This window comes from Didymella exigua (assembly GCF_010094145.1).
Source record: "Didymella exigua CBS 183.55 unplaced genomic scaffold M421scaffold_8, whole genome shotgun sequence".
Lineage (NCBI taxonomy): Eukaryota > Fungi > Ascomycota > Dothideomycetes > Pleosporales > Didymellaceae > Didymella > Didymella exigua.
This window is the reverse complement of record NW_022984782.1, coordinates 212,078-238,061: the sequence shown is the minus strand read 5'-3', so window position 1 is coordinate 238,061 and position 25,984 is coordinate 212,078. Positions and strand designations below refer to the sequence as shown.

Genomic DNA, 25,984 nt, shown 5'->3' with positions numbered 1-25,984 from the left:
CCTTTGCTCCCAGCAAGTGATGCGCACAGGGAAGCCATCGCAGCCGAGACAAGGATCTATGGCGAAGCCGGCTCTATCGTACGAGACATTCCATATTCTGGTGGCTGGCTTAGCTTACACTCTTTTAGGACGATTATGAAAGTTCAATCGACGAGAAAGTTGCAAGCTATCCTCCGCGGTTCCTTCAGTTCCCGACACCAGAGGTAATACGTGCCTCGTGTAGAGATGTTGCATGAGACTGACCCACAACAACAGGACACGAAATACGTACCCACTCCCGGCGCAATCACAGTGGGCATGTATCAAAATGCTCTGTACTACAAAGAGGGTCTGTTCTCTGCCATCTACAAGGCGCCTGCCTTGAACAGCAGCGGCGGCTACTTCCCAGATGGCGCACCAGCTAGAGCCAATCTTGTTGCTCTCAAGATCACCTCACCGTCGATGATGGAACCTCCGCATGACTCACGACGCGAAGCGGAGATCTTAAAAAAGGCGGCGTGCCCCAATGTCATCGCCCTGATAGACACCTTCAGAGAGGACGGTGGCAAGTTCGTTCTGGTCTTCCCGTTTATGCCATTCGACCTGGGTGTCGTTCTCAGAGAAGGCAAGTTCGCAAAGACGCAGGCAAAGATCTGGTTGAAGGACTTGTTCTTGGCACTCGCATTCATCCACGAGCACGGCATCATACACCGCGACATTAAGCCTTCAAACATTCTACTTAAATCCATCGATGGACCAGCGTACCTGGCAGACTTTGGTATTGCTTGGGCACCAGATACTGCAGGCTCTGAAGCACCCGACGCAAAGATCACAGATGTCGGCACAACATGCTACAGGCCGCCCGAGCTATTGTTCGGCAACAAAGCCTACGACTGTACCCTCGACCTATGGGCGGCTGGCTGCACCGTAGCCGAGATTCTGGATCCGGATCACCCAACACTGTTCGATTCTGGGGAGTTGGGCAGCGACCTGTCGTTGCTGCAAAGCATCTTCAAGAAGCTGGGAACGCCGACATTGACTCGATGGCCTGTGAGTATAACGATTTAAGAAAACAATATGGACTGATGTGATACAGGAGGCGGCAAAATTTCCAGACTGGGGAAAGATGCAGTTCTATGAATACCCCGAAGAGCATTGGGGTAAGCTGCTACCACGCGTATCTGAAGAAGGGCAGGACCTTGTCTCAGAACTCGTCCGGTACGAGAGTGGAGCGCGCATGACAGCGTTGAAGGTACGCAGATACTCAAACCATACACAAGACTGAAGCTCACCATCCTAGGTCCTTGATCACGCATACTTTCGCGAGTAAGTCCTGGGGACATACGAGCCCTTTAAATACGATGAGTAATGTGGAGGCGACGCATCCGTATATAGACATAGATTCACACTGGCAACATATCGCATATTTAGCAATTAAGCACAGACACAATAAACTCGCATCTATCCTGCTGCCGCCATGCACTGCGTCAGACCTTCCAGATTCTATAGATCTCACACGGTGCGTGCTCTTCAATGGGAACTGTATGTCTTGACGAGTCAAGGAGACGTCGCTTACAAGACTGATCCGATTGACCAGCCTGGAGGAAGTCAGGGTATTCGGCCGATGTCACAGTGAAGATGAATACAGCTCAGCTGCAGGCGTTCCACGTAGCTATCAGTGTATGAAAATGGTAGGATGCGTACCTGGGTTCCACACCGAATGAATGGTACGATTTACACGATCAATTAGCAAGCTTCGAGTTCTTCTTACGCTGTCTCTGTTGCTCCGCTGTTGGCGATATGCTCCAGTCGGCAACAGTCGATCAGCAGCCTTGAGCAACTCCCGGTGGACCCTACAGAAAGCAGTCCATCCAATATTCTTCGATGGTCATCGGTGGCGTGCCGCTACATCGCCATTTGCCCGACACACTCGCGCATCAAGCATCAAGCATCATTAGTCTCTGACTCGCATGTCGTTTCTGAAGGTCTGTGAGGCGTCCATGAGATGTTGTTGTATATGGCAGCGCCTGTGTCATGCTACTACGCGGTCGCAATCAGAGTCAGGAATCGACAAGAACATGTTCTAATACTAGGATAACTGCTCGGCCTGGAGCTGGTCAGAGCATCCACAATTTGGACGTAAGATGTTGTTCCTTGTGGCAGCGGGTGATGTACAAGGAACACGGCGCTAGCTAACGCAGGGTTTCACCTTCGAGCCTTCCCGCCGGCGTAGGGCTGCCGCTGCTGCATTTGGGCGCTGGCTGGACTTCGGCTCCGTCATGACAGCAGCGCGACAACAAACATATCCCTGCTGACAGCCGCCACAACATCCCCTTGCGGGCACAACAAAGCCACAACCGTCTGCATGTTTCTGCCATCCAGATAGCAGCTGTCTGGCGCCCACAGCCCTCCTCCCTCGCCTCGTTCCGGACTGTCACCCCTCCGAGCAGGCCCCCCTCTCAACATGGCATTCTTATTCAGGACCAAGCAGAAGACCAATGCCGAGCTCACGCGGTCGACAAGGGATCTCACTGTCCGCCTTAGCCAGGAGGATAAGCCCAACCCAAAGGTACGCCTGTGCCCCGCAATCAGACGGCCTCAAGGCTAACAATTGACAGTTGGAAGAGGAGCTGGCTCGAGACCTGCAGCAGATGAAGCTGAGGCTTCAGGGCACGCCTGGTACTACTCACGCTTCCTACTCTCTCGACACACACTCGATAAATGTGAAATTCCGGGCCTCAGCAGCGCATGCTAACGGATTGTAGACACCGAAGTCAACCCCGACCATGTATTCCAGCTCCTGTCCGCGATCCTGGCCGACGACCTGCTATATACGTTAGCAACCAACATACACAAGCTGCCGTTCGAATCGCGCAAAGACGCACAAGTCATCTTCTCATCCGCCTTCCGCTACAAGCCTGCTGGTCAGACCGACCCCCAAGTTCTACACCACATCGTACAGTTCCGTCCAGACATTATAATAGCGCTATGCCGAGGGTACGACAGGCGAGAGAGTGCTATGCCGTGTGGAGGAGTGTTGCGCGAGGCCTTGAAGTACGACGCCATCGCTGCGTTGTTGCTGTACGATGAAGGCGATGAAGGGAAACCGTTGGACCTCGCCAATGTGAACCCTGACATAGCTGCAAGTGGGAACGGCATATTCTGGAGATTCTTTGATTGGATAGACAAGGGCGCGTTCGAGTTGAGCGCGGACGCGTTCAACACGTTCAGGGTACAGTTGTCCCTGCATATCCTGACGACACAGCTAATGCGAGCAGGAAATCCTCACAAAGCACAAGCCACTCGTAGCGACATTCTTGCAGACGAACTTTGAGGTGTTCTTCTCCAAGTACAACACGATGCTGATTTCGTCGGAGAGCTACGTGACCAAGCGGCAATCTATCAAGTTGCTGGGCGAGATCCTGCTTGACCGGGCGAACTACAGTGTCATGACGCAGTACGTAGACTCTGGCGAGCATCTCAAGATCGTCATGAAGCTGTTGCGGGACGACAGGCGGATGATCAACTACGAGGGGTTTCACGTGTTCAAGGTATGTCGATGTTGACAGATATGTTGGCGGCTGAGCTGACGGGGCAGGTGTTTGTTGCGAACCCCAACAAGTCGATGGCAGTGCAGAGGATCCTCATCAGCAACCGTGAGAAGCTGCTGCGCTTCCTGCCCAACTTCCTCGACGACCGCACAGAAGACGAGCAGTTTATAGACGAGAAGAGCTTTTTGATACGGCAGATCGAGCAGCTGCCCAGCCAGCCTGTGCCACAGCCAGCAGCAGCATGAGGATGATTCTGGACATTTCATTTGTAAGGACGGTGTGCATGGAGCGGCGTTAGCTGGGGTTGGATGGCGACCAGCGCATTTCCAGGGACTCGTTTGGCGTCTGCATGGCGCATCTATCAATACGTAATCAAGCATGGTGCAGAAGCTGGACACGGTGAATGTGAAGTAGAGTGAGCTTGCGTGTCATATTACGTGGGCTCAGTTGCGTACCAGCCACAGAGCCACAGGGGCACGAGGGCCACAGGGCCACAGAGCCACCATGCTCCACGCTTCCCCGCTCTGCATACGAGCACGCGACCCGTGGGCCGGCGATTGGGCGATTGGGCGATGGGGCGACGGTCAATTGGGCTGGCGATTGGCGATTGGCGACTGGGCGCGTCTCAGCGTCAGCGTGTCGGCCAGAAATGTCGTAGGTGTCAACCAAAGTATGCAAAGGATTTGCCGCGCTGCTCAGGATTCTACCGTCGCCGTACCTGCAGCGGCTCGTTGACGTCGACATCACCGCCGCATGCTCCCGCGAGCCCCTGTGCTAGCTCCGCGCTCTCGGCGGGCCCAGTGCATCTGATCGCCAAGTTGGCTAGACGAATCAGGCGCGAGGCCGGGGGTCGACATGTCTCCAGGCTCGAGCGTGGCACGCTGGCTCGACGACACCGCCTCGAGACAGCCGCCCGACACACTGCTGCACCCGGGCGATGAGTTTCCGCTGCGCACCCTCTCCAACCCGCCGTCGACTTCCAGCCTCTCGGACCTCAGCAGTGACGACGAAAGCGCCACGGCCGACGTAGCGACGCGCATCCATCCGCCGACGCCGCCGGGTGCGACGCTGGGCATGGAGCAGAGCACGAGACGGCGCTCCTCTTCCATCACGGGGGCCGCCGCCGCCTCCGCCGCGACGAGCAGCAAGGAACGCCGGCACCGGAGTAAGCGGCGGCGCGACGACCACATCGCCGAGGAGGGCGAGGACAGCGTGGGCGCGTCGGACAGCGGCTCCCGCAGCGACAGCACCGACTTTGAGCTCGACGACATGAGCGGCGACGGGCTGGACGACGACGAGGAGACGGGCCTGACCCGCAAGGTGCGCCGCAAGAATGCGAAGCGGAAGCGCCGCAACACGCTGCTCGACAACCGCATCGTGCCCGACTCGGGCCTCAGCTTCACCAAGGAGGAAAAGGCCCTCGCGGACCAGAGCCTGTACCGCGACCTGCTCGTCAACGCCATGCTGATCTGCCTGTGGTACCTCTTCTCCATCTCCATCTCCGTCTACAACAAGTGGATGTTCAAGGTCGACGCGAGCGAGGGGGCCACGCAGAACATCTTCCCCTTTCCGCTCTTCACCACCTGCCTGCACATGCTGGTGCAGTTCTCGCTCGCCTCGCTCGTGCTGTTCCTCGTCCCCTCGCTGCGACCGCGACACGACGCGCTCAACCCGCACGCCGCCGGCGCGCGTGTCGAGCCCGTCGACCCCAAGAAGCCGCTCATGACCAAGTGGTTCTACTTTTCCAGGATAGGACCCTGTGGCGCCGCGACGGGCCTGGACATTGGCCTGGGCAACACGAGCCTGAAGTTTATTTCCTTGACCTTTTTCAGTGCGTACTCTGTTCTTTACTCTATCTTCATATACGTCCAAGCTAACGGCAGCAGCAATGTGCAAGTCGTCTGCACTCGGCTTCGTCCTCATCTTCGCCTTCCTCTTCCGCCTCGAGCAGCCGTCCTGGCGCCTTGTTCTCATCATCGCAATCATGACCGTCGGCGTCGTCATGATGGTGGCCGGCGAGAGCGCCTTCCACGCCCTCGGCTTCACCCTCGTCATGGCCTCGGCCTGCTCCTCGGGCTTCCGCTGGTCGCTCACCCAGATTCTGCTCCTGCGAAACCCCGCGACGGCAAACCCCTTCTCCTCCATCTTCTTCCTCGCCCCCATCATGTTCATCAGCATCTTCGTCCTCGCCGTGCCCGTCGAGGGTTTTGGCGCCCTGCAGGAGGGCCTCGCGCGGCTGTGGGACCAGAAAGGCGCCGCGCTCGGCACGGGCATCTTGCTCTTCCCCGGCTGTCTCGCGTTCCTGATGACATCCTCGGAGTTCGCTCTGCTGAAGCGCACGTCGGTCGTCACGCTCAGCATCTGCGGCATCTTCAAGGAAGTCGTGACCATCACGACGGCCAACCTAGTCTTCGACGACCCACTGACCCCCATCAACCTCACCGGTCTCGTGGTGACCATCGGCAGCATCGCGCTGTACAACTACATGAAGATCAAGAAGATGCGCGAGGAGCACCTGCTCAAGGTGCATCTCGACGCGCAGGACGAGTACGCGCCCATCAACACGGCGGATCCCGACCGTGGTGCCAGACCGAGCGCGAGCACGAGCGCCTCGCGAGGCATCGGAGCGAGTCTGCAGCTCGCGCCTGGCGTCAGCGGGCCCGCGGGCGATTCGGCCGCGCGGGCGAGTCCCGTCAAGAGACCGGGGGACTTGGACTGAACCGCCCCACACGGCAGCACCTCGACTTTTGCTTGCAGCGACTTCTACTTACAGCAACTTCTGCTTACAGCGACTTCTGCTTGTAGCGACTTCTGCTTATAGCGACTTCTGCTTATAGCGACTTCTGCTTGCAGCGACTTCTGCTTGCAGCGACTTCTGCTTACAGCGACTTCTGCTCGGCCTTTTGTGTTGCGGTGCTGTGCTTGGGATTCGCATTTGACTGCATATACGGGCGTTCTGGCTTTCTTTGAAGCGTGCGTGCAGGTGCGCATGGAAATAGCCTCTCGTAGGGCTGAAGACTAAATACACATTTTCTTGCGTCTGAAACCGTGTGCTCTGACCGCGTTGAATCCTGTCATATCTCGAAGTCCTGCTGAATCCTGTCATATCTCGAAGTCCTGCTGAGCCTGTCATATCTCGAAATCCTGCTGAAGCCTGACATGTACTGGCGTCGTCGAGCTCGAGCAAGACGTGCTCGATTCCACATGCCTCATGTGGCAATGATGTAATCGACCTTCTGACGCCCAGTGTCCGAGCCAGGCAGCGCGAGGAGCGGCCTCGTGTTTCACATGACCGCCCAACACACGGAGCCTACCCTGGTGTCCCTACTTCGTACCCCGGAGCCTAGCCCAGGCCCGCACGCCGAAACACGACGTCTGCTCGCCACCACCTCTGCCCGTGAGACCTCTGCCCGTGAGACCTCACCTCGTGAGACCTCACCTCGTGAGACCTCCGCCCGCTCGACTCCTTGCTCCACGCCGCTCCTCCACCATCCATGCGGCTCATCGCAGCCCTCGCGGCCCTGCCCGCTCTCGCCCTTGCGCAGACGGTCGACATCACCGTGACCAAGGCGGTCGCATGCACGCGCAAGACGCAGAGCGGCGACACCGTGTCGATGCAGTACACGGGCACGCTCACCGACGGCACGCAGTTCGACTCCAACGTCGGCAGCGGGCGGCCGTTCGAGTTTACGCTCGGCGCCGACCAGGTTATTGCCGGCTGGGACCAGGGCCTCCTGGGCATGTGCATCGGCGAGGCGCGCAGGTTGACGATTCCGCCCACCCTGGCGTACGGCAGCCAGCGCGTTGGCCCGATTCCGGCCGGCAGCACGCTCGTCTTTGAGACGGAGCTGCTGGGCATCAAGGGCGTCGACGCCGAGCCCGTCGTGCCGGTCCTGTCCAGTGTGTCCAGTGTGCCCACGCCCACGCCCGCGCATCTCGATGAGGCGCCCCAGACCAACGCCTCCGACGTGCCCGCCGCGCCCGACGCGCTCGACGAGCCAGTCCCCACGCCGCCCCCCTCATCATCGCAGTCTGCAGCCTTCGCCGTCCCGACCGCAGCACCCTCCAGCATCGCTGCGACCGGCAAGCACCCGCTCGACGGCGAGGACGGCACAGGCGAATGCAACCTGCTTGGCGACTTCGCGCTGCTGGTCCAGGGCGCGCTGGGCCTGCTGGCCGTCTCCTCGCTGGCCGTCAAGCGCCTGCGCGAGCACCCGCGGCGGCCCATGAAGATCTGGTTCTTCGACGTGTCGAAGCAGGTGTTTGGCTCCGTACTGCTGCATCTGGCCAACATTCTCATGTCCATGCTATCCTCGGGCCAGTTCGACCTCGCCGCGCAAACGCAGAGCGCCGGCGCCGCCGCCGTGGCCGCCGAGAAGGGCTCAGAGCCTAACCCATGCTCCTTCTACCTCCTCAACCTCGCCATCGACGTACGTTCCTCCTTCCCTCTGCTCCCCCCCCCCTCACACACACACACCTACACACACACCTACACACACACACACACACACATACGCACACACACGCACACACACACACACACGCACACATACACACACTAACCGCCCCAGACAACAATCGGCATCCCGATCCTCGTCCTCCTCCTAAAAATCCTGCACCGCGCCTTCCTCCTCACCCCCCTCGCATCCCCCCCAGAGTCAATCCGGAGCGGCAACTACGGCCACCCGCCGCGCGCAACATGGTGGCTGAAGCAGTCCATCATCTACTTCCTCGGCCTGATGGGCATGAAGCTGTGTGTGCTCGCGCTCTTCGCGCTGCTGCCGTGGATCGCCTGGGTCGGCGACTGGGCCCTGCGCTGGACAGAGGGCAACACGGCCCTGCAGATTGCCTTTGTCATGTTCGTGTTTCCGCTCGTCATGAACGCCCTGCAGTACTGGATCGTCGATGGCTTCATCAAGGATCCCGCGGGCCAGGAGAGCGGCTACCAAGGCCTTGGCGACGATGAGGACGAGGGTGAGGGGGGCGAGGACGAGTGGCTTGAGAGACAGCGCGGGAGCGCGGGGGACCATGATGCGGCTGAGCAAGTGCGGAGGGGAAAGGAACCGCATCTCGCCGTCTCACCGAGGGCGCAGTATGACCCTGCCGTTGATGGCGAGAGTAGCAGGGACTTGAGCAAGACGCGTGTCGATTGAGCGTTGAGCCTCGACCATTTTGATCACACTTATTTAGTTCCAGATTGTGCATCACGTTTCCTAGTCAGATATCAGAAGAACAGTTGTGAGGCTTGCTTGCAGCCATCTCTGGATGCTCTGTCCTTTCTCGCCCCAGTCGAGAGACACCGACTGACAACTGTTCCTAAAAAGGCTCTTTTATAGAAGCAGTGCCCAAAGTGCTCAAGAGACGTAGTACTCCCGCCCCAGCGCCTCAGCAACATACAGCACATCGTGGTCCTGTATCAGCCTGTCCTTGGTCTCGTTGTCGGCCTTGTCCATGCACTCGTCGTAAGTCTTGCACTGTCGCCACTTAGCCAGATTCACACTGGTAACTTTGAGAAACAGCATACCATGTGCGCATCGTGCTCGGCGTAAGTGAGGAACGCGGCAACCTTCCTCTTGAAATCGAGACCTGTCTCATTGAGGTTCGCATCGAATCTGCGTGCAAAGCTGGCAGCGTACCTGAGCTGTTAGCACATTTGATTGTTCGTGCGTGGGTGTGACATACCCCCGAAGCTTCGCTGTGCTGTTCATGTGCTTCATAACGTCTACGACGAGTCGGGCACTCACGACATGGTCTGCGTGATCTTCCCTCTCATCCTCCTCATCTGGGATGCCGGTCTTGTAGTCCAGCACGCGGACGTCTGTGGCGCCGCTCTCGATCAGAATGGCCGCGAGGAAATCCTGGAGGCACTTGAGCGTGTACGTCGCCCTCCCGTCCGTAGTGGTGACCGCCTTGATATCGCCAGTGTACAGCTTCCTCAGCGACTCGCCCTTGTTGCGCGCATATCCGGAGCCAACAGGTCCACCACCCGGCAGCCGCAAATAAATAATCTGCACGTTGTATACATCTTGAGGTCTGCTGACCGTCACATTGTTACGACCGATCTGGACTGTGTTGGCCGACCATGTCTGATTGTCTATAGCGAGGCCGTTCGTCCATGAGTATGCAGCTTCGAGGCCGTGTTCAAGAGTGCGAGACATATTGCCCACGATGCCGCGGTCGCCGGACGTGAATATAACGGTGGTGACGCATTTGTAGACGTAGAGATCGTGGAAGAGGTCAGGGTTCTGGTAGAGGAGGGTGTCGGCTGGATGTGCGGCGAAGTAGATTGTGCCGCTGTCAGGATTAGTGACGTGAGCTCGAACATGACCTGGGTGCTTCTTACCCTGTGCAAGTGGAAATGTTGGAGTAGGCGGCGGATGTTGGAAACCTTCTGGCTACCGCGAAGAGCAGCGGTAGGTATGTGAAGAAAACGTGTAGTGAGTACATGGCGACAACGCAGCATCTGACTACAGATGACTGTAGGGAACGAGAGGATGAGGGAGGTGTGTTGAAAAACAGTGGAACGAAGTTTCTCTCTGAGTGAGACTCCAGGTAGGAAGGTGCTCCCACGTGGGAGCCAGAAAAGGCGCGACCCCGTTCACAGCGGTCCAACAAACCCATATCTATTCCAGAGGCATACAAGCTGCTGAGCCTACTTGCGATACCTGCTGACAATCTTCTGCCTCTTCGCAAACGCATCTCCAGCCGCGCTGCCACTTCCTCTTGGCCCATCATCGACCGGCCTCTTCCTGCTCTTCTCCAGACTGCCCTTCCCCCCCCCCTCCTTCTTCTGTGTGAGCCTTTCAATCCTGTCGATGCCTGCGCCCAGCCCCCTCCACTCCTCACCGCCGAAGCCGCCCTGGCTCTTGCCCCTGTCCTCCTTCCTCTTCTCCTTCTTGCTCTTCGGCGCCAAACGAGTGAAATTGGCTTCTTCGTACTCGCGCCTCTCGTTTTCCTCCCGTCGCTCCTTCTCGGATTTCGTGTGTCGTCCGCCGTGTGTGATGGTGCTTCCAATTGAGGGCTCAGCGATGGGTGCGGAAGACAGTTCGGTCGCGATGAATTCGTCAAGGGTGGCGGACTTGTTGGGACGGCGGTCGCGGCGCTCTGCGCGGCCTTCGGTAGTGGGCATGGCCATGGGTGTGATCTTGGGCGGGCGGTAGATGCCGTCCTTTGCCGACTCGCGGTCGCGTGTGGAGGGCTGTTCTTGCTCTGCGCGAACGACAGCGGCCTTGTTGGGCGCATACGCCATCTCGTCCTCCGAGTCGGCGGTCTGGTCCGAGGCGGCGGACTCGGCGTCGCTCTCGTCGGACCCAGAACCTGTGTCGTTCCTTGTCTTCTTCGGCTTTGACTTCGCAGTCGCTTGGGCTGTGCGGCGGGCGGCATCGTCTGCGCTGCGGATGATCTTGTCAATGTTGTATTTCAGGCGGTTCTCGAGTGGGCGGACACCCTTCTCGAGGTAAATTCGGAGCTCGACGAGCTTCTGGACGACCTCATCTTGTGGGTGTAGCTGGTCACTTTCTCCGGAGCATCGTGCTCGTAATTTGAGAAGTATAAGGAAGACGAGGTTTTGAAGGTAGGAGAGCAGGAGCTCGTTCTTGACGTCAAGCAGAGAGATGCCCTCTTTCGGCGGGAGAACGTCGTCCTGCGGGAGTGCTTCGGTGGCAGATCGTATAGATGTTGTGAGAGTCGCAAGAAGCGACTCTAGCGAGTTATCGACTGCCATTGTGAATTTGGACTCCGTCGAGTTACTGTCGTTGCATTCGATGTCAAGAATTTTTGAGGCTTCACTATCGATAAGCAGCGCGCTAAAGTCGCTGCGAGTCATGAGCGCCTCGGTCTTACCCGTCGACCATCTCGAGCCCTCCCCATGCACCGACCTCGACCATGACATCAGTAGAGGACGACTCGACAGCACCAAGCTTCCGCTTCAAACGCCGCAAGACTACACACACCAAACGAGCACGCATAGACGACGATGCTGCGAGCACTCCAAGCGCTCAAGCCCTCGATGCTACGACACCACACAATGCGCCGGAAGTTGTACATGACGAGGAAGAGTCGGTGCTGAACCTGAGAGAGATCATAAGGAGTCGCAAGAGGCCCAGGGACCGCCTCAAAGAAGTCCCGCGCAAACCAGAACCACAGACAGAGCTCGTGCAGATAGAGGCACCGCCATCGGACCAGTATGCGGGCCGATTCGCTGCGCAGACGGGACAGGTGGTGGACGCCAGCGACAAGCAGATGTGAGTGGACATCTCTTTCACATGCATACCTGTGCAGCGACGCTCTTATAGTCATGACACTGGAGTTAGTGAACACGGCTAATATATCAGGTCGGTATATGTAGAAGCCCGTTTAGCTGAACAGAACCACCGCAAATACGGCGGGCCCATACCACTACATCTTCAATCAATCGTCGCTGCAACAGTGCCCGACCTCAAACACGCCTTCGCCGCAAACCCCGTCCAGACAGCAGCACCCAGCAGCACCATCGACACCGACACTGACCTGAGCAACCGCGTTGCAGCCGGGCAAGGCAAGCTTGAGGAAGTATCGCTTGCCGCAGACTCCACACGCACACACAAAGACTGGGCCCGTCTTGAGGGAACTGCGCCAGCACCGAAAGTACGAATGGGAAGAGATGGCAAACCGTGGCGCGGCCGCAAGCGCAGAAATAGCAATGACATCCGGCGCGACGCCGCCGTCGAAGCCGTACTCAAGGAAGCGAAAATCGACTACTTTGACGACACGACGACTACCAACCCGCGCTTTACTGGCACAGACGATGACATGGTCGCAAGATTTCAGGCAGAATATTACGAGTCTATTGAGGAGAGGCAGAGTCGTAAGCCTGTGATGCCGCCGAGTGCCAAGGACCAGCCGAAGGGTCCGAAGCTGGGTGGGAGTAGGAGTGCGAGGGCGGCCATGCGGGAGAGGGGGGAAGCCGCTGTGAAGAGCAAGAGGTAGAGTTTGCTATGTGGATATTCGCGCTGCTTTGTTGTTTCAGTGTTATTGATGCATGTTGTCTCTATCTCGGCACTTCGAGGGTACTAATGAATGTGAACAGTGAGTATGAATTGAGGGTCAACGATGGAAGGGTATTGGAGCGCTGGCAATGGAAAGGCATGCAGGTCAAGGATACGGCATGGTACAATAAATGATTAGCAGGCTATATATTACCAGGTTGCTCCGGCCTCCAGCCTCTAGAACGTCGCCCTGCCACCGGTCTACGACCACATTTCTCTCGGTTCTCCAGGATCACGGATGCGATCCGTCTGAACACAGATACCGGGCTTAATGCACGAGGTATTTGCGAAGATAGGGGAGCCAACTGCATCGAAAACAAAAAGCACCAGCCGGAGTTGGTGGTAGATGGGTCGGAACAATCGGAGGTGCTATCGGTAGTGGATGAGGATGAATAGCCAGTGGAGCGGCGTCGGTCAAGTAAAGCGAATGAGGACGACTTGTGAGCCTGGTTGACTTCACGAATCTGAACCTGTTAGTTCAAGGGTGTTTGCTTGTTTTGATTGATGTTTTTTTGTTGTTTTGACATTGGCGCGTTCGATGTTCCTCTGACCAGCCTACAACTGGCGTGATTTGCTTGAGGTCCTCTTGAACGTTAGCTTCTGATATCAGTCAGTCGTTAGTCAAATGCGAAAAGAAGATAGAGACCTACAGAACTGGCTGAGGCTGTAGGCAGTATCTTAGACAAAGCACCTTAAGAGCCTATACATCTGCACCGAGCTGCTTTTTGTGCTTACGCCTAGGAAAGAGGGCGTCGGCGGAGTGGTTCCCGCATTCAGCTTGAGATTTGTATCGTACTTGATCTGAGATGCCTGAGGTAGTAGGCAGTGAGGCTGAAGGAAGGTTAGAATAAGCACGAGGTCAGTCCTCAAGTTAGTACAAGCATCCGAAACCCCTCAGCATTGAATAGTGCAGACACAATAATCGGTATCATGAATGCTTAGTTCTTGATGCTGAGGTATGGCAAGAATTCCGACAAACGCCAGGCAGGCAATTAGCTCAACGGGATACCCAATTCGTGTAAGCCGAGAAGGTAACTCAAGATTATGCGATCGACATCTTGTACGCTTCTGCCATAATCCGGCACCAGGATCTTCGTATTGTGCGCGTCTGGTGAGATGCCAAGCAGCGCGTATACTTTGTCTCGCGGGCCACTTGCCTTGCTTGCACTGAATTCGCGTAGCAACGTCTGCAGATCCTGGCTCTCCAGCCACCAGGAGTGCTTTCTTGAAGGGTCAGGCATGCTATTTGACACTGCTTGCTGATATGACGACGGTCGCAGATCCAACACACATGGCACCAAGGCAAAGGTGCGTGCTGAGACTCACTTTGTGCCACATGCGACCCTCGCAAACCGTGCCTTTGCGACTCCATGATTTATCCAGATCCTGTCAAACCATTCTTGTTCGAAGAAAGCCTCAAAATCACTGCATTCGCTCCTTATTTGAAGTCCTGCATTTGACCAAAAGAGAAGCCAACGCGCATCCGATCTGCCAGTTGTTGCAAGACTGTTTGAGTATCTCTTTCTCTAATCGCTGCATGAAGCGGAGGGCACCATTCGTCGCTGAAGTCGCAGTTCCAAGCTAGAAGATCACCGGTCTCGCGCGGCTGTAGATAGATGCCATGTGCTAGACTTGGTGGCCGCTTTCCTTGTGGTCTTCCTGGGTGATTCAAAGAGCATCGATCCACAAGAATCTGTGCTACTCGTCGAGACGCAGATGTTACAAGACTTTGAACAAATTCTTCGTTATACGCATCGCTTGGCCATTGACCTTGATACTGTGCGGCTTGTCCAGAGCCCACCAGGTTTATGACAAAGCCTCGTGCTCCATCTCGTCATCGTTGAAATAGTTCACACTCTATGGGCCCATCGTCTCCTCTGCAAAGGCGGATGAGACGGAAACATCGACTCTCTAGATCCGACTCTTCGTAGACAAATCCGTCTCTGCCATGCCGCCGCAGCACGTTTGTGGCTCTGCACAGCCTGTGTGAGATCCGATCACCACAATTGGTGGCAAGGCCTGGATCCTTGCGTCAGATGTAGCGCGATCAGTGTAAGATAATTATCCGGTGAGAAGTCAGCTGTGCTCGGTCACGATCTGGTGGCCTCAGGGACATGCCTGCCAAAACATAGTGGACCGGATGAAGAGTGGACCGCATCAGTCGACGGCTAAAGTATTTGAATCAGAGCGACTGCTAAGGCAGCGAGGCTGTGGCGCAGAGAGTGGTGGCTGTGTGTGAATGTAAGCTGGTCCTGCGGGCTGCACTCCTGACTAACTATGCACGAGGCAGCTTCAGCGCCTCGCTCTTTCCCTTACGAGGCTGAGAACTCGGCTGTCGCGACATTGCAGCAGCATCGAGGCAGATTGTGCTTAAGATGATGACAGCTCAATATGTAGCCCTCAAAATGATCAGTAGTTATGCAAAGTGCGTTGAAGTTGTGTTGTGATCCTGGTTTGTTGATTCTCCTATCTGTCAAGATTCTTGAACGTACGTAAATCTTCGGTATTCAAGTATTACTCCCATTGCCGAGATGGCGGCAATTGCGACTCATGTACAGACTCTCTGTTTCCTAGTGTGAATTCAGTTCTGTGATTCGTCGTTCTTGGAAACCGGCGATTGCACAAGCCTTCTGGCTCGCTTGCCAGTCTTCGCCTCATCTTCCACTGGGATTCGTTCTAACCGCCCTTGCGGGGTGTAGCTGCGGCCCTCTTCTGGAAGTGACGCTCCATGATCTTCCTCACCTGGATGACGCTTTGCTCCTTGCCAGCCGGTGCCTTGATGCTGTCCAATGTGTAAGGAGGCTTGATGAGAACAGCCTGGTTAACGACAATATCCTGTTGGTGCCACTCTGCTGGAAGCCTGCAGCCTAGTCAGTCCAGTCCTCTTATCTTAGCAATTATTGAGACGTACGTTCTGCTCACTGCGTCAAAGATATCCTGCGCTTCTCTGCTGACTCCCTTGCCCTTCTGTTCATCTTTCTTCTTCATCTCACGGATCGTCTGCTCCTCTCTTGCCATCAGCGCTGCCATGTCGACCTTCGCGATGTTGGGCACTGCGCTATCGAACCCTGCATTTGTCTGTTGCCCTCGTTCACCGAGGCCAATGATCTCGAAGGACAGTATGTGTGCGAAGGGAATGATGTGGTAGTCGCCGGGCTGCGAGGAGAGCGAGGCGGAAGGGTTGGGCGGCGCAGGCGCGGTGTTGATCGCAATTGCGTTTGTAGTGTTGCATGCTGTGAAGAGGGTGCCTTCGAGGACATTGTTATTGGGCGCGCATGTGATCTTGATACTGCGCAGTGTCAGACTTGCTGTTGGGCGCCGTTCAAGGCCTTGAGGTCGTATATGTTAAGCAAGGGGAGCATACCGTGACCCTACGGCTTTGTATAAGTTCGAATCCGCATCACCAACATCCTTTGTGGCTACCCCACCGGTCTTCAGGTTGGGAGTAGCGACCTTGCCCACCACACTTTGGCGCTTGTTGTCGGCCATGATCGTGCCAGAAGCTCGCGCGGTCCTCCCTGGTCTCCCGCAGCTGCTGTGCGTCTGGATGTTGTCGAAGCCCCAACGTGTGTTCCGGACAGTCGACCTCGGGAGTAGCTTAGTGAATTCACGGGCAAACGAGGCTTGGAGAAAGCGAGCAGTGCGCAAAAAGGAAACGCAAAGGAGCGACAAGAAGAAGACAGTAACAATGTGCACGCGAGCAAGCACAGATGTGAGGTGCGAGCGTGGGGACCTGCAGCGCGTGCAGGTGTTTGTGTTCCTAAGTTAAGTTGCGCCAAGCCCTGTTGTACTAGAGATCTGCGCTGGCCGAATGACATGGTCTGCTCCCACTACCGGGACATCAGTTGTGAGTTGGTCATTTCATTTGTCTTGCAGAGAGTTTCGTGTCAGTACGCAAATCGATTTCATTCTGGATCCGAGCGATCATTTACATCGTATCCATCATTTTTCATGCCCAAATTTCAAGCAGCGCCGTGCTTCCTTCTATCAGTCCTGGTATAGTCATCAAATTAAGCGTTGTAGGTGGAGGCAGAAATGTTGCCACCCCTTCCTGTCCAGTTGACGTGGATGTCCTGGCCCTCCTTGTATTGCTCGTTGGCGTATTCGGGCTTGATGCGGAATGTGTGGGCACCGAAATAATCACGCTGAGCCTGCAACAGGTTGGCGGGTAGGTCCTTGGCGCGGTAACCGTCGTAGAAGCTGAGCGCGGTGCTGAAAGCAGGTGTTGGGATACCCCAAAGAGCACCCTTGGAGACGACGTCTCTCCAGCCGGACTGCGCCTTGTGAATAGCCTTGTTGAAGAAGTCATCGAAGAGCAGGTTCTCGAGGTCAGGGTTGGCGCGGTAAGCCTTGGTGATGTCCTTCAAGAAGACGGAGCGGATGATGCATCCACCGCGCCACATGAGGGCAATCTCGGGCTTGTTGAGCTTCCAGTTGTACTCCTTGGCGGCGTTCTGGATCAGCATGAAACCCTGAGCATAAGAGATGATCTTGGAGGCGTAAAGGGCCTGCTCGAGGTTGTCGATGAAAGCCTGCTTGTCGCCCGTAAAGCTGGGACTAGGTCCGTCGAGAAGACCAGCGGCACGGCCACGCTCAGCCTTGAGCGAGGACAGGCAGCGAGCGAAGACGGCCTCACCGATGAGAGTGACGGGCATGCCGAGGTCGAGAGCGTTGATGGCGGTCCACTTGCCGGTACCCTTCTGACCAGCAGAGTCCATAATCTTCTCGACGATGGCAACGCCATCGTCGTCGTTCTTGTACATGATGTCGCGGGTGATCTCGATCAGGAAAGAGTCGAGGACACCGCTGTTCCACTTGGCGAAGACATCGCCAATCTCCTTGTTGCTGAGTCCAAGACCGCGCTTCATGATATCGTAGGCCTCGCAGATCAACTGCATGTCACCGTACTCGATACCGTTGTGGACCATCTTGACGTAGTGGCCAGCACCCTCGTCACCGACCCACTGGCAGCAGGCCTCGCCGTCAGACTTGGCGGAGATGGACTGGAGGACGTCCTGTTACGCTGTCAGGTATGTTCTCTGGCAGATTCACATCAATCCTACCTTGATGTAAGGCCAGGCCTCCTCGTTGCCACCGGGCATGATGGAGGGACCATAGCGGGCACCCTCCTCACCACCAGAAACACCGGTACCGACAAAGCGGATACCCTTCTGTGCGAGGTACTTGGTGCGGCGGTTTGTGTCGGGGTAGTGGGAGTTGCCACCGTCGATGATGATGTCGCCCTCCTCGATGCCACCCTCGTTCAGGAGGAGCTCAATGAAGTCGTCAACGGGCTTTCCGGCCATGACGAGCATCATCATACGGCGGGGCTTCTTGAGCTTGGCGCAAAACTCCTTGATGGAGTGAGCACCAACGATGGACTTACCCTTGGCCTCTGTTCGACATCAGTTCTGAGCTCAATGATTCAAGTGCGCGGCAGTCTTACCATCGTTCAAGAAACGGTCAACCTTAGAGACACTGCAAACTTGTCAATTCCAGCTCGTACGCTTCGTCAGGGAATTTCATACGTTCGGTTGAAGGCAACAACGGTGAAACCGTGGTCAGCACTGCTCGTTGTTAGCAATGCCCGCAGATGGCTGAGATGTGTAGTGCTTACGCGTTGAGAATCAGGTTCTGACCCATGACCTACACATCAATTGTGAGCTTCTAGTCCTCTGTGCATAGCTCACAGCTGGGAGAGCACCTACGGCCAAACCGATCAAACCAAAGTCACCGACGGGCTCAGACATATTTGCGATCTGGGTGTTGTAAAGGTGATGTGTTGAGTGAGGGGTGTCTGAAGACTGATAGCGGGGTAGAGCTGCAACGACCTGGCGCGCAACAATTCAGAGCAATTGGAGGTTGATGGAGGACAAGTAGTGAGAGGTAGTGGGGGTTGTTTGGAATAAGTAGATTCTGCGTCTCCGAGCCGGAAGCAAGTGGAACTTCGTGTGGTAGCGGCACTGGCGGCGTGGGGCAGACGTGATGTCAACTGGGCGATGTGCTGCAAGATTCTTTCTAATCTCAGCAACGGAGAATGGCTTCGGCCGCGGCCAACATTTCAACGCAAACACTGTGTCGGGGTCTAATTTTACCGTCTACCGTTTGTAGAGCTATTCCTCCGGCTGTCACCCGCGGAAAAAGCTTCAAGAATACCTTGATACGAGGTGCTGTTGCTGCGACAGCCCCTCCATCTCAGCCCTAGCCACAGGCCCACAGCCAACGGAAAGAGGGGCACCAGCGAGTAGGGATTGTTGAGCAGCCACTAAGTCCGCCGAAAGCTGGCCGTTTGTAGGGACGGTGGGACGTTCGCAGCACGACAGTCAGACGTCACTACTGCGCTCATGTTCAATCCGGCCAACAAAGGTATGCGCTGTCGTTTGCTCGGCTGGTGCTGCTGCTGAGGAAGGTGCGGCCGCCGGCACATGTCACGTGTATCACACGCACCTGCCAAGCCATGTCCAGTGTTTGAGCGTGCATCTGCGCTCAACAAATCGCCGAATCAGTGCAGTTCAACGCAGACCAGTGGCAATTACTCATTGTTATTGCACCCGGTCCGCCATCCCACTCCGCTTCGCTCAAAAGCCGTCCGGACCTGGACCGGGCGCTGCACCGTGGTCGGGCTTGGGTCGCCGTGTCTTGCGTAGTCAGCACTGCACCTCAGCCTCATTTGAAGTCTGCGCAACAAGTGCGGCATTAACCATCACGACGGGATCCACCAACCGCACATTCACCAGCCTTCATCCACCCCACGGCCCGAGCGCCTGGCTCTCCACCCAATACCGCTGAGCGAACATCTGGCGCCCACCTCCAAGCTTTGCCTTGCGCGTGACAGACTTTCTAAATCGTCGCCGCATCCAGGCTGCACGCTTTCCCGGCCGACAATCGATATACATACCCTCTACTGAGTCGCGCAAACCTCTGTAATATCCCAATCAGGCCACCGGCTGCAGCGGCGCACCCTTCACATCCAAGATGGCAAACAACCCTAGTCTGCAACCGCACCACTCGCTCCCAGCGCGGCCGCCGCCCACGACGTACTCTGCGCCGCCTTCGCGACCGAGCAATGCTGGCGCAAGGCCACAGGCAAACTCGACCATGTTTGCTAGTTTCACGCCGCGCTCAGTGGTAGCGCATGCTCCGCCGCAGGTGTCTGCTGCCCCGGCTATGTACCCGCAAGCCACTGTGAGCGCTCCCTACCAAGCTTCCGCGTACCCGACCAGCAATACTTACAACAGCTACTCATATCCAGCCTACGCTGCAGGTGCCCCAACCGCGTCATACCCGTCTGCCGCCGCCACGATGAACCGTGGTACGGGTGGCACATACGATCCTGAAGAAGAGGCACGCATAGCTGAATGGAACAGCGCATACAACAGGGACGACGCAAATGCTAAGAAGAGCGGAAACGCAAACGTCGGCATCGCACAGTCTTCCACAGACGCAGATGTTGGCACCACCGCAGACGGCAAGACGAAGACAGTTGTTCGCGAAGGTGGAGGCAAGCAGTGGGAGGACGAGACTCTGCTGGAGTGGAATCCCCTCCATCCACGATTGTTTATTGGTAATTTGGCTGGCGAAGTTACGGATGATTCGCTTATGAAGGCGTTCTCGAAATATCCATCTTTGACGAAAGCTCGTGTAGTGCGCGACAAGCGCTCAACAAAAAGCAAGAGTTACGGTTTCGTAAGCTTCGCCGACACCGACGACTACTTCCGCGCCGCGAAGGAGATGAACGGCAAGTACATTGGTAGCCACCCTGTACTGATCAAGCGGGCAACGTCAGAAGTTAAGGCTGTGACCAAGAAGGAAGACAAGCACGGTAAATTTGGGCAGAACAATAAGAACAACAAGAACAAGAACGGCGCTGGCAACAAGGCAAACACGGTCACAGCCGCGCCTGCGATGACAGCTGCACTACCGTTCATCCCGCGGGGAGTGCAGAAGAAGGGCAAGCAGAGCGGTCCAAGGGTGCTTGGCTGAGGAAAGGACGCATAAATTGGCTCATGTCAATACAACGTTCCTCAGCCATCATCGTGGAGATTGCAGCTGGAACACGCTGCAAGCCTGGCTTGGCATCGAGAAGAGAGGAAGGACTATACAACATGAGGGGAAAGAGTTGAACCTGCGTTTTCGGGAAAGGTGACTTGAGAGCTTCGTTGTGTAGGTTGGGGGATACGAAGCTGATATGATGAGGCTCGAAATACCCTGACGCAATTACTACTTAGACTACACACATTCTGCCTTCCAGCTCGGTCCCAAGTGTCTCTTAAGCTTGTGCTTACAATCATTCGTCGCAGAACCGATGCGTGCATCCGTGACAAGGTCAAGGTACTTTTGTAGCCTGCACAGGACCTCAGCCCTTGCCAAAGGTTCGCGACTACCGAATTGGAGAACTCACCTATCCAGTCTGCAGGGCTAGATGGGATCGAAGCAGTCACACAAATAATAGAGAAGAGCCGAAGACTTCCAATGCGGATGCTCCAAGCACTCGACTAGACATTGTACTAGCAGCTATCATACTCTCTTTCGAACTTGCTTTTCCAGTCCAGTGTCCAGACCACAAAGGCCATTCTAGACAGTACACTATGCATCTCACCTCGCCTTACCACCCGCTCTCTCCCTAATCCTCTCATCCTTCTCCCACCTCTCCGTAAACACCCTCTCGAAGATCCCCAACCACACTCTTTCCCTCTCACTCATCGCTCTACCAGGATTTTTCCAGCTTGCGCTCAAGATCTCCTTGACCCTGCGTCTCAGTACCTTCAGCGCAACAGCGGCCCTCCACTCCCTGACCGCAAACCGGACAACGTTGCCTGGGAAGCTGGCCACGCCCGCATGCAGCTTGAAGTCCATGTCTGCGCCAACCATGAGCACCATTGGCAGTGGGTGTGCGATGGAGGTCGAGTGCGCGTTGTAAAACTTGCTACTTGACTGCATTATGTGGTAGTAGGAGAGGAACTTGGCGGTGTTGGTTCCCTTGTTGACGCTCGTGGGTGCCAGATTGACAGTCTGGTTGTTGCTGATGTTGCGCCAGCCTTTACCTTCGCGGGTGAGCAGCTTAGGGTAGAACGCTGTTGCGATCACAGAGTTGACGAGATGTTCGTTGTTTGAGTAGGTGTCGTACTGTGGTGGGACATTAACGAAGACCCGGTGCCGTGTCGTCGATCGGTAGCGGCTGAGTACCCGGCGGTCTTCCGGCGACATCAGGACGAATCCTGACTCAACGAGGTTACTTAGCAGTTGAGCTTTTAGGTCTTCGATGTTGCCTAGGTTTTGTGGGGAGAGGAAGTTCTTGTGGCAGAACTGCATCTCTGAGCGGCCGGCAGCGGTGCATACGCTGCGCCATGCTTTATAAGCGTTGTAGGTTGTGAGTAGGTCAGAGTCGCCGGTCTTGAATGACAAGCGTGCAATGTCGGCTCGTTGCTTCGCGCCGAAAGGTGTTAGGAAAGGCGACTTGGAGGAGAGGATGGCAGCAATCGTGATGGCAACGTCTACACAGCTAAAAATACTGGCGAGCAGTACCAGCTTCCCGAGATGTGCGTCTAGGGGCAGTCTAGAGATTTGACGGCCCAGACTGGTAAGCTCCTCACCGGGGGTCAACGCATCAACCTCGATGAGCGCATCGATCGCACGTCGAATGTTCTTGGGGGATGGCGGATCTAGAGCTTCTGACAATGTAGCCTCGATGTCGCCAAGCTTACAAATTTTCGTCCGCATGACGAGGTCTTGCAACGATAAGCGTAACATCTCAGGAGTTTGCTGGTCCATCATGAGGTTGTCGTGACGATACTTTGTAAATAGGTGAAAGCACAATCCTTCCTGTACACGACCAGCACGACCGCGTCGCTGCTTTGCGTTTGCGCGTGCGATAAAAGATTGTGCAAGACGAGACAATTGACGGCGCTCGTCAAAGCGCATCTCCTTGTGCTTGCCAGTGTCAATGACGCACGTGATATCCGGGATAGTCACACCAGTCTCCGCAATGTTGGTTGCGATCACAATCTTTCGACAGCCCAGCGGAGGAAAGAGGAAGGCGGCCTGCTGGTCGTCGCTTGAAATGGTGGAGTGTAACGGGTAGATCAGCCAATTTGAGCTGAAGGAAGGGTGACCGGCAAGCATGTCGTTGAGCTGTCGAATTTCAGCGATACCTGGCAGGAACACCAACACCGCACTGCTAAATCGGCTAAGTTGCGGGTCGTACGCCACAGCTTCGATCAATCGAACGATCAGATCGTAGTCGATAGCATACTCGTCGTAAGTAGATAGCACGTTTCGAGTTGCTGGGCTGTATCCCGGGAGCTTGCTTGGGATGCCAGACTTCTCGGACGTGATCTCCTCATCGTCATCGTCACCACTGCTGTTGCCGTTCTTCCGGGCGTCTTCAGTAGAACCGGCATAGTGTGTCAACTCAATGGCGTCTTCCAGGAATTGGGTCTGCACAGGGAACGTTCGTCCAGGCACATTCAGAATCGGAGCGTCATTGAGGTATCGAGAGAAGCGAGCCGCATCCACAGTAGCACTCATCAGGATGACCCTGAGCTCGGGACGACGATCCATGAGTGTCCGGAGGATAATTAGCAAGAAATCGGTATCAATGCTATGCGATGTCAATACCAAACCAGACTGGGATGAGGGACAACATACCTCCGTTCGTGGACCTCGTCAATAACCAGATGTGTGACCTCTCTCAAGCCTTTGGGTCCCTCCAACATCCTCAACACTACTCCGACAGTTGCATAAATGAGCCTGGTCTGTGCAGATGTCTTGGACTCCAGACGAATAGCATATCCAACAAGAGAGCGCGTTGATCCAAGGTCTTTTGGACCCTCACCGAGCTCTTCGCTGACGCGCTGAGCAAGTGAGATGGCCGAGATTCGTCTAGGCTCCGTACAATAAACCTTGCAGGCCTTGCCCTGGCTAAGCTGGTGTTCCAAGATGAAAGATGGTATCTGCGTGCTCTTTCCACAGCCCGTCTCACCACAGACGATAGTGACCTGGTTCTTGTCGATGGTCGATAAAATGGATTCCCTAAAGCCATACACTGGCAAGTTCATCCTGCCAACTAGCATATGCTGATATGATTGTGTTGCAGCCTTCTGCGCCCAAAGATCTCGGAGGCCTTGGGTTTCAGGAACAGGAGTGCTCAACCCAGAGTTGGAAAGACTGTAACTTGTACCAACCTGAGTTCGACTTTTCCACCGATTAGTCAGGACAACACCATCAGACTCTTCGTTCTCTATCTGATCTTGAACAATCGAACGGTAGTATCTGACGGCTTCACGGTCCTCCGCATCGATGCGATCTTTGCGGTGTTCAAGGAATTCACGATAGACATCTCTCCAGTTCGGTGAAAGCCGGATGTAAACTTTCTCTTCTTTGGCCAACGCAGCGGAGGTCGAAAACAAGGCCACAGTGGATATGAAGCCTTCGCTTTGGTCAGCATCAATGGCAGCAATGGTCGTGGCCTCGAATACTGCTTGGATGCCACGCAGTGCAACGTTGACACCAGATATGTCGGTCTCATACTCGATTTCGAGGTCTTTCGACCATGTGATAGTTACCGCATGCCGACACCGATAGAGGGTTGGCGAGATCAGCTTGTACATGACTCGAGCTCCAGGGTCTCTTGAGCGTACAGCTTCTTCGAGGACACGACGCGGTGTGACTCCGCCTTGCTTTCCGAAGTCTCTCAAGGTGATGTTGCCTGCCTCAGCATTCTCAGTCGTAGTGTTGTCAGCTGTCGGCTCATCGGGGATTGCAGAGAACATATCGCCCAACATATCAGCTTCTGCCATGATGTCGTCGGCGTCCCCGCCATTCACCCTCATCGAGGAGGATCGTTCGTTGAATGACGGCTTGTCCGCAATCTCGTCTTGGCTTGGTCCCTTCGAGGCCCTTGGCTGTACCGCTTCCGCCTGTCTTTTCGCGGCCTGATTTAGGGCGATTTCATTGCGCTTTGACGGCCACCTTGCCTCGGCCTCGCGATCGTCAAACAAGGCATCGGATTCGAGCTGCTGTAATTGCGACAGGAGCTTTCGGACCTTTAGCGATTGTACTGTCTTTGTTGCTGCTGCCTTCTTGCCCTTCGAACCCTTCTTTCGTGGATTGACCTCGACGAGCTCGGGGTCAATCTCGTACAATCTGCCTTTGACCTTCAGATACGTTGGCACAAGTTCGTCTAGGTCAATATCACTGTCAATGTCGCTGACTTGAACATCGCTGTGATCCGATTCGGCTGGAGTGGGCAGCCCTGATGCTAGCGCTTGCTTCGAGTTGTGCTCTGATGAACCGGCTGAGCCGTTCTGGGGTATTAAGAGCTCCGGTATGGGTGACACTACTGCTTGTCAGCTGAGCAGCACATCAGTTGTACGCCTGAGAGCTGCTCTGGCGAGCTAACATACCTGGACGGGACACATCTGGAGTGGATATCATCGGCTGCCTTGGCTTCGAATCTTCGTAGGAGAAGTTGTGCCCTTCGCATTGATCCAGTGCAAGCCACTCCAGCGCTTCCTGTAAGCCCCAGACAGCGGATGATGCGTCGATGCCGCCGGCGTCTGCACAGATCCACCTCAAGACAGGCTCAATCTGCTCGCGGGTGAATTCAAGATCACGCAGAGTCAAGCTGAGGGTCCATAGCTTCGACATGGCATCTTCCTCTGACATCACTTTGAGCAAAGACTGCTGCTGTCCTTGCCTGCGGTTTGAGTCGTTCGATTCAGTTTGCGCCAAGGAAATAATGGTGTCCAGGATCTCATTTGGGAGCCACTCGTGAACATTCATGTGATGAGATTGCGCACGAAGAACTCTGCGATCCGTATCGAACTTGGTGACCTGTCGACGAGACTCTCGTCGCACCTTGGCGGCATGCTTCTCAACGAGCAATTGCAATTCGTCGCGCTCAAGCTGAGCCTCAAGCTCTTCTGGAGTCTGGGTGACCTCCTGCTTCGCAAGTTCCTCCTTCTTGGCAGCTGAAGCATCCACTTGAGGGACGGTTGTCCCAATTTTGGGAAGCGCAGGCACGCTTTCTTTGTCGGTGGCGTCAACGACAGATTTCTCAACCTTTGGTTTGCTGGCGACCGAAGTGGTAGCGAAACCACGTGAAGGATTTCCCGCTGGCTTCTTCTTCTTAGCCATTGTCGGTGGTAGTGTGAGGGTTCAGAATTTGTTTGACAGGTGAAACTTCCAAAAAGGGTAGGTAAGTCGGGACCTCAGGCGGGCTTCCGTATGGAATAAATCGGAGCTTGATCCTTCGCGAGATCAAGATTGGACGGGGCGCAAAAGCTGATGGGACGCATGTAGGGCGGCGCAGAGGGCTCCTGGGTGCGGCGACGAGGTGCAGAGGGCTGTCGAAGTGGAGTACCAGAAGGACGCTCCACTCACGATGTCATTAGTTAGTCGAGCTCGGGCCGAGTTCGATTCCGGCGT

At 55.7% G+C, this 25,984-nt stretch overlaps 10 protein-coding genes across 10 annotated transcripts; 5 read left to right on the top strand and 5 right to left on the bottom strand.

Moving 5' to 3' along the window:
• Nucleotides 1-444: 444 nt before the first annotated feature.
• Nucleotides 445-3,775, top strand: M421DRAFT_99667 (Mo25-domain-containing protein; the record flags this gene model as incomplete). Its single annotated transcript, XM_033598778.1, has 8 exons — nucleotides 445-1,029; nucleotides 1,076-1,197; nucleotides 2,073-2,095; nucleotides 2,427-2,548; nucleotides 2,598-2,658; nucleotides 2,745-3,211; nucleotides 3,258-3,530; nucleotides 3,578-3,775. 8 exons carry the CDS (start codon nucleotides 445-447, stop codon nucleotides 3,773-3,775), a joined length of 1,851 nt encoding a protein of 616 aa, XP_033450561.1.
• Nucleotides 3,776-4,385: 610 nt separating this feature from the next.
• On the top strand, nucleotides 4,386-6,249 carry M421DRAFT_58603 (TPT-domain-containing protein; the record flags this gene model as incomplete). The annotated part of the gene is made up of 2 exons (XM_033595618.1): nucleotides 4,386-5,361; nucleotides 5,417-6,249. 2 exons carry the CDS (start codon nucleotides 4,386-4,388, stop codon nucleotides 6,247-6,249), a joined length of 1,809 nt encoding a protein of 602 aa, XP_033450560.1.
• A 775-nt stretch (nucleotides 6,250-7,024) lies between these two features.
• M421DRAFT_58377 (uncharacterized protein) lies at nucleotides 7,025-8,683 on the top strand (the record flags this gene model as incomplete). Its single annotated transcript, XM_033595594.1, has 2 exons — nucleotides 7,025-7,960; nucleotides 8,102-8,683. 2 exons carry the CDS (start codon nucleotides 7,025-7,027, stop codon nucleotides 8,681-8,683), a joined length of 1,518 nt encoding a protein of 505 aa, XP_033450559.1.
• A 341-nt stretch (nucleotides 8,684-9,024) lies between these two features.
• On the bottom strand, nucleotides 9,025-9,823 carry M421DRAFT_58929 (uncharacterized protein; the record flags this gene model as incomplete). Its single annotated transcript, XM_033595644.1, has 2 exons — nucleotides 9,025-9,166; nucleotides 9,213-9,823. Coding segments are annotated over 2 exons (753 nt in total), but the record flags the coding sequence as incomplete, so codon positions are not given.
• A 359-nt stretch (nucleotides 9,824-10,182) lies between these two features.
• On the bottom strand, nucleotides 10,183-11,253 carry M421DRAFT_3385 (uncharacterized protein; the record flags this gene model as incomplete). Its single annotated transcript, XM_033589442.1, has 1 exon — nucleotides 10,183-11,253. One exon carries the CDS (start codon nucleotides 11,251-11,253, stop codon nucleotides 10,183-10,185), a length of 1,071 nt encoding a protein of 356 aa, XP_033450557.1.
• Nucleotides 11,254-11,324: 71 nt separating this feature from the next.
• On the top strand, nucleotides 11,325-12,598 carry M421DRAFT_371168 (uncharacterized protein). Its single transcript, XM_033589750.1, has 2 exons — nucleotides 11,325-11,773; nucleotides 11,864-12,598. The coding sequence occupies exons 1-2, from the start codon at nucleotides 11,415-11,417 to the stop codon at nucleotides 12,495-12,497; spliced, it is 993 nt and encodes a 330-aa protein (XP_033450556.1). The 5' UTR covers nucleotides 11,325-11,414; the 3' UTR covers nucleotides 12,498-12,598.
• A 2,370-nt stretch (nucleotides 12,599-14,968) lies between these two features.
• On the bottom strand, nucleotides 14,969-16,305 carry M421DRAFT_370661 (uncharacterized protein). The gene is made up of 3 exons (XM_033589748.1): nucleotides 15,921-16,305; nucleotides 15,468-15,845; nucleotides 14,969-15,416 (listed from the first exon to the last, which is right to left on the bottom strand). Exons 1-3 carry the CDS (start codon nucleotides 16,043-16,045, stop codon nucleotides 15,233-15,235), a joined length of 687 nt encoding a protein of 228 aa, XP_033450555.1. The 5' UTR covers nucleotides 16,046-16,305; the 3' UTR covers nucleotides 14,969-15,232.
• Nucleotides 16,306-16,566: 261 nt separating this feature from the next.
• On the bottom strand, nucleotides 16,567-18,306 carry M421DRAFT_99661 (decarboxylating 6-phosphogluconate dehydrogenase; the record flags this gene model as incomplete). The annotated part of the gene is made up of 6 exons (XM_033598777.1): nucleotides 16,567-17,571; nucleotides 17,620-17,951; nucleotides 18,003-18,034; nucleotides 18,085-18,123; nucleotides 18,174-18,202; nucleotides 18,265-18,306. 6 exons carry the CDS (start codon nucleotides 18,304-18,306, stop codon nucleotides 16,567-16,569), a joined length of 1,479 nt encoding a protein of 492 aa, XP_033450554.1.
• A 1,502-nt stretch (nucleotides 18,307-19,808) lies between these two features.
• On the top strand, nucleotides 19,809-20,669 carry M421DRAFT_418626 (RNA-binding domain-containing protein). Its single transcript, XM_033591857.1, has one exon. The coding sequence runs from the start codon at nucleotides 19,859-19,861 to the stop codon at nucleotides 20,537-20,539; it is 681 nt and encodes a 226-aa protein (XP_033450553.1). The 5' UTR covers nucleotides 19,809-19,858; the 3' UTR covers nucleotides 20,540-20,669.
• A 350-nt stretch (nucleotides 20,670-21,019) lies between these two features.
• On the bottom strand, nucleotides 21,020-25,933 carry M421DRAFT_418625 (ATP-dependent RNA helicase A). Its single transcript, XM_033591856.1, has 3 exons — nucleotides 24,961-25,933; nucleotides 23,204-24,893; nucleotides 21,020-23,156 (listed from the first exon to the last, which is right to left on the bottom strand). The coding sequence occupies exons 1-3, from the start codon at nucleotides 25,691-25,693 to the stop codon at nucleotides 21,152-21,154; spliced, it is 4,428 nt and encodes a 1,475-aa protein (XP_033450552.1). The 5' UTR covers nucleotides 25,694-25,933; the 3' UTR covers nucleotides 21,020-21,151.
• Between the last annotated feature and the right edge of the window lie 51 nt (nucleotides 25,934-25,984).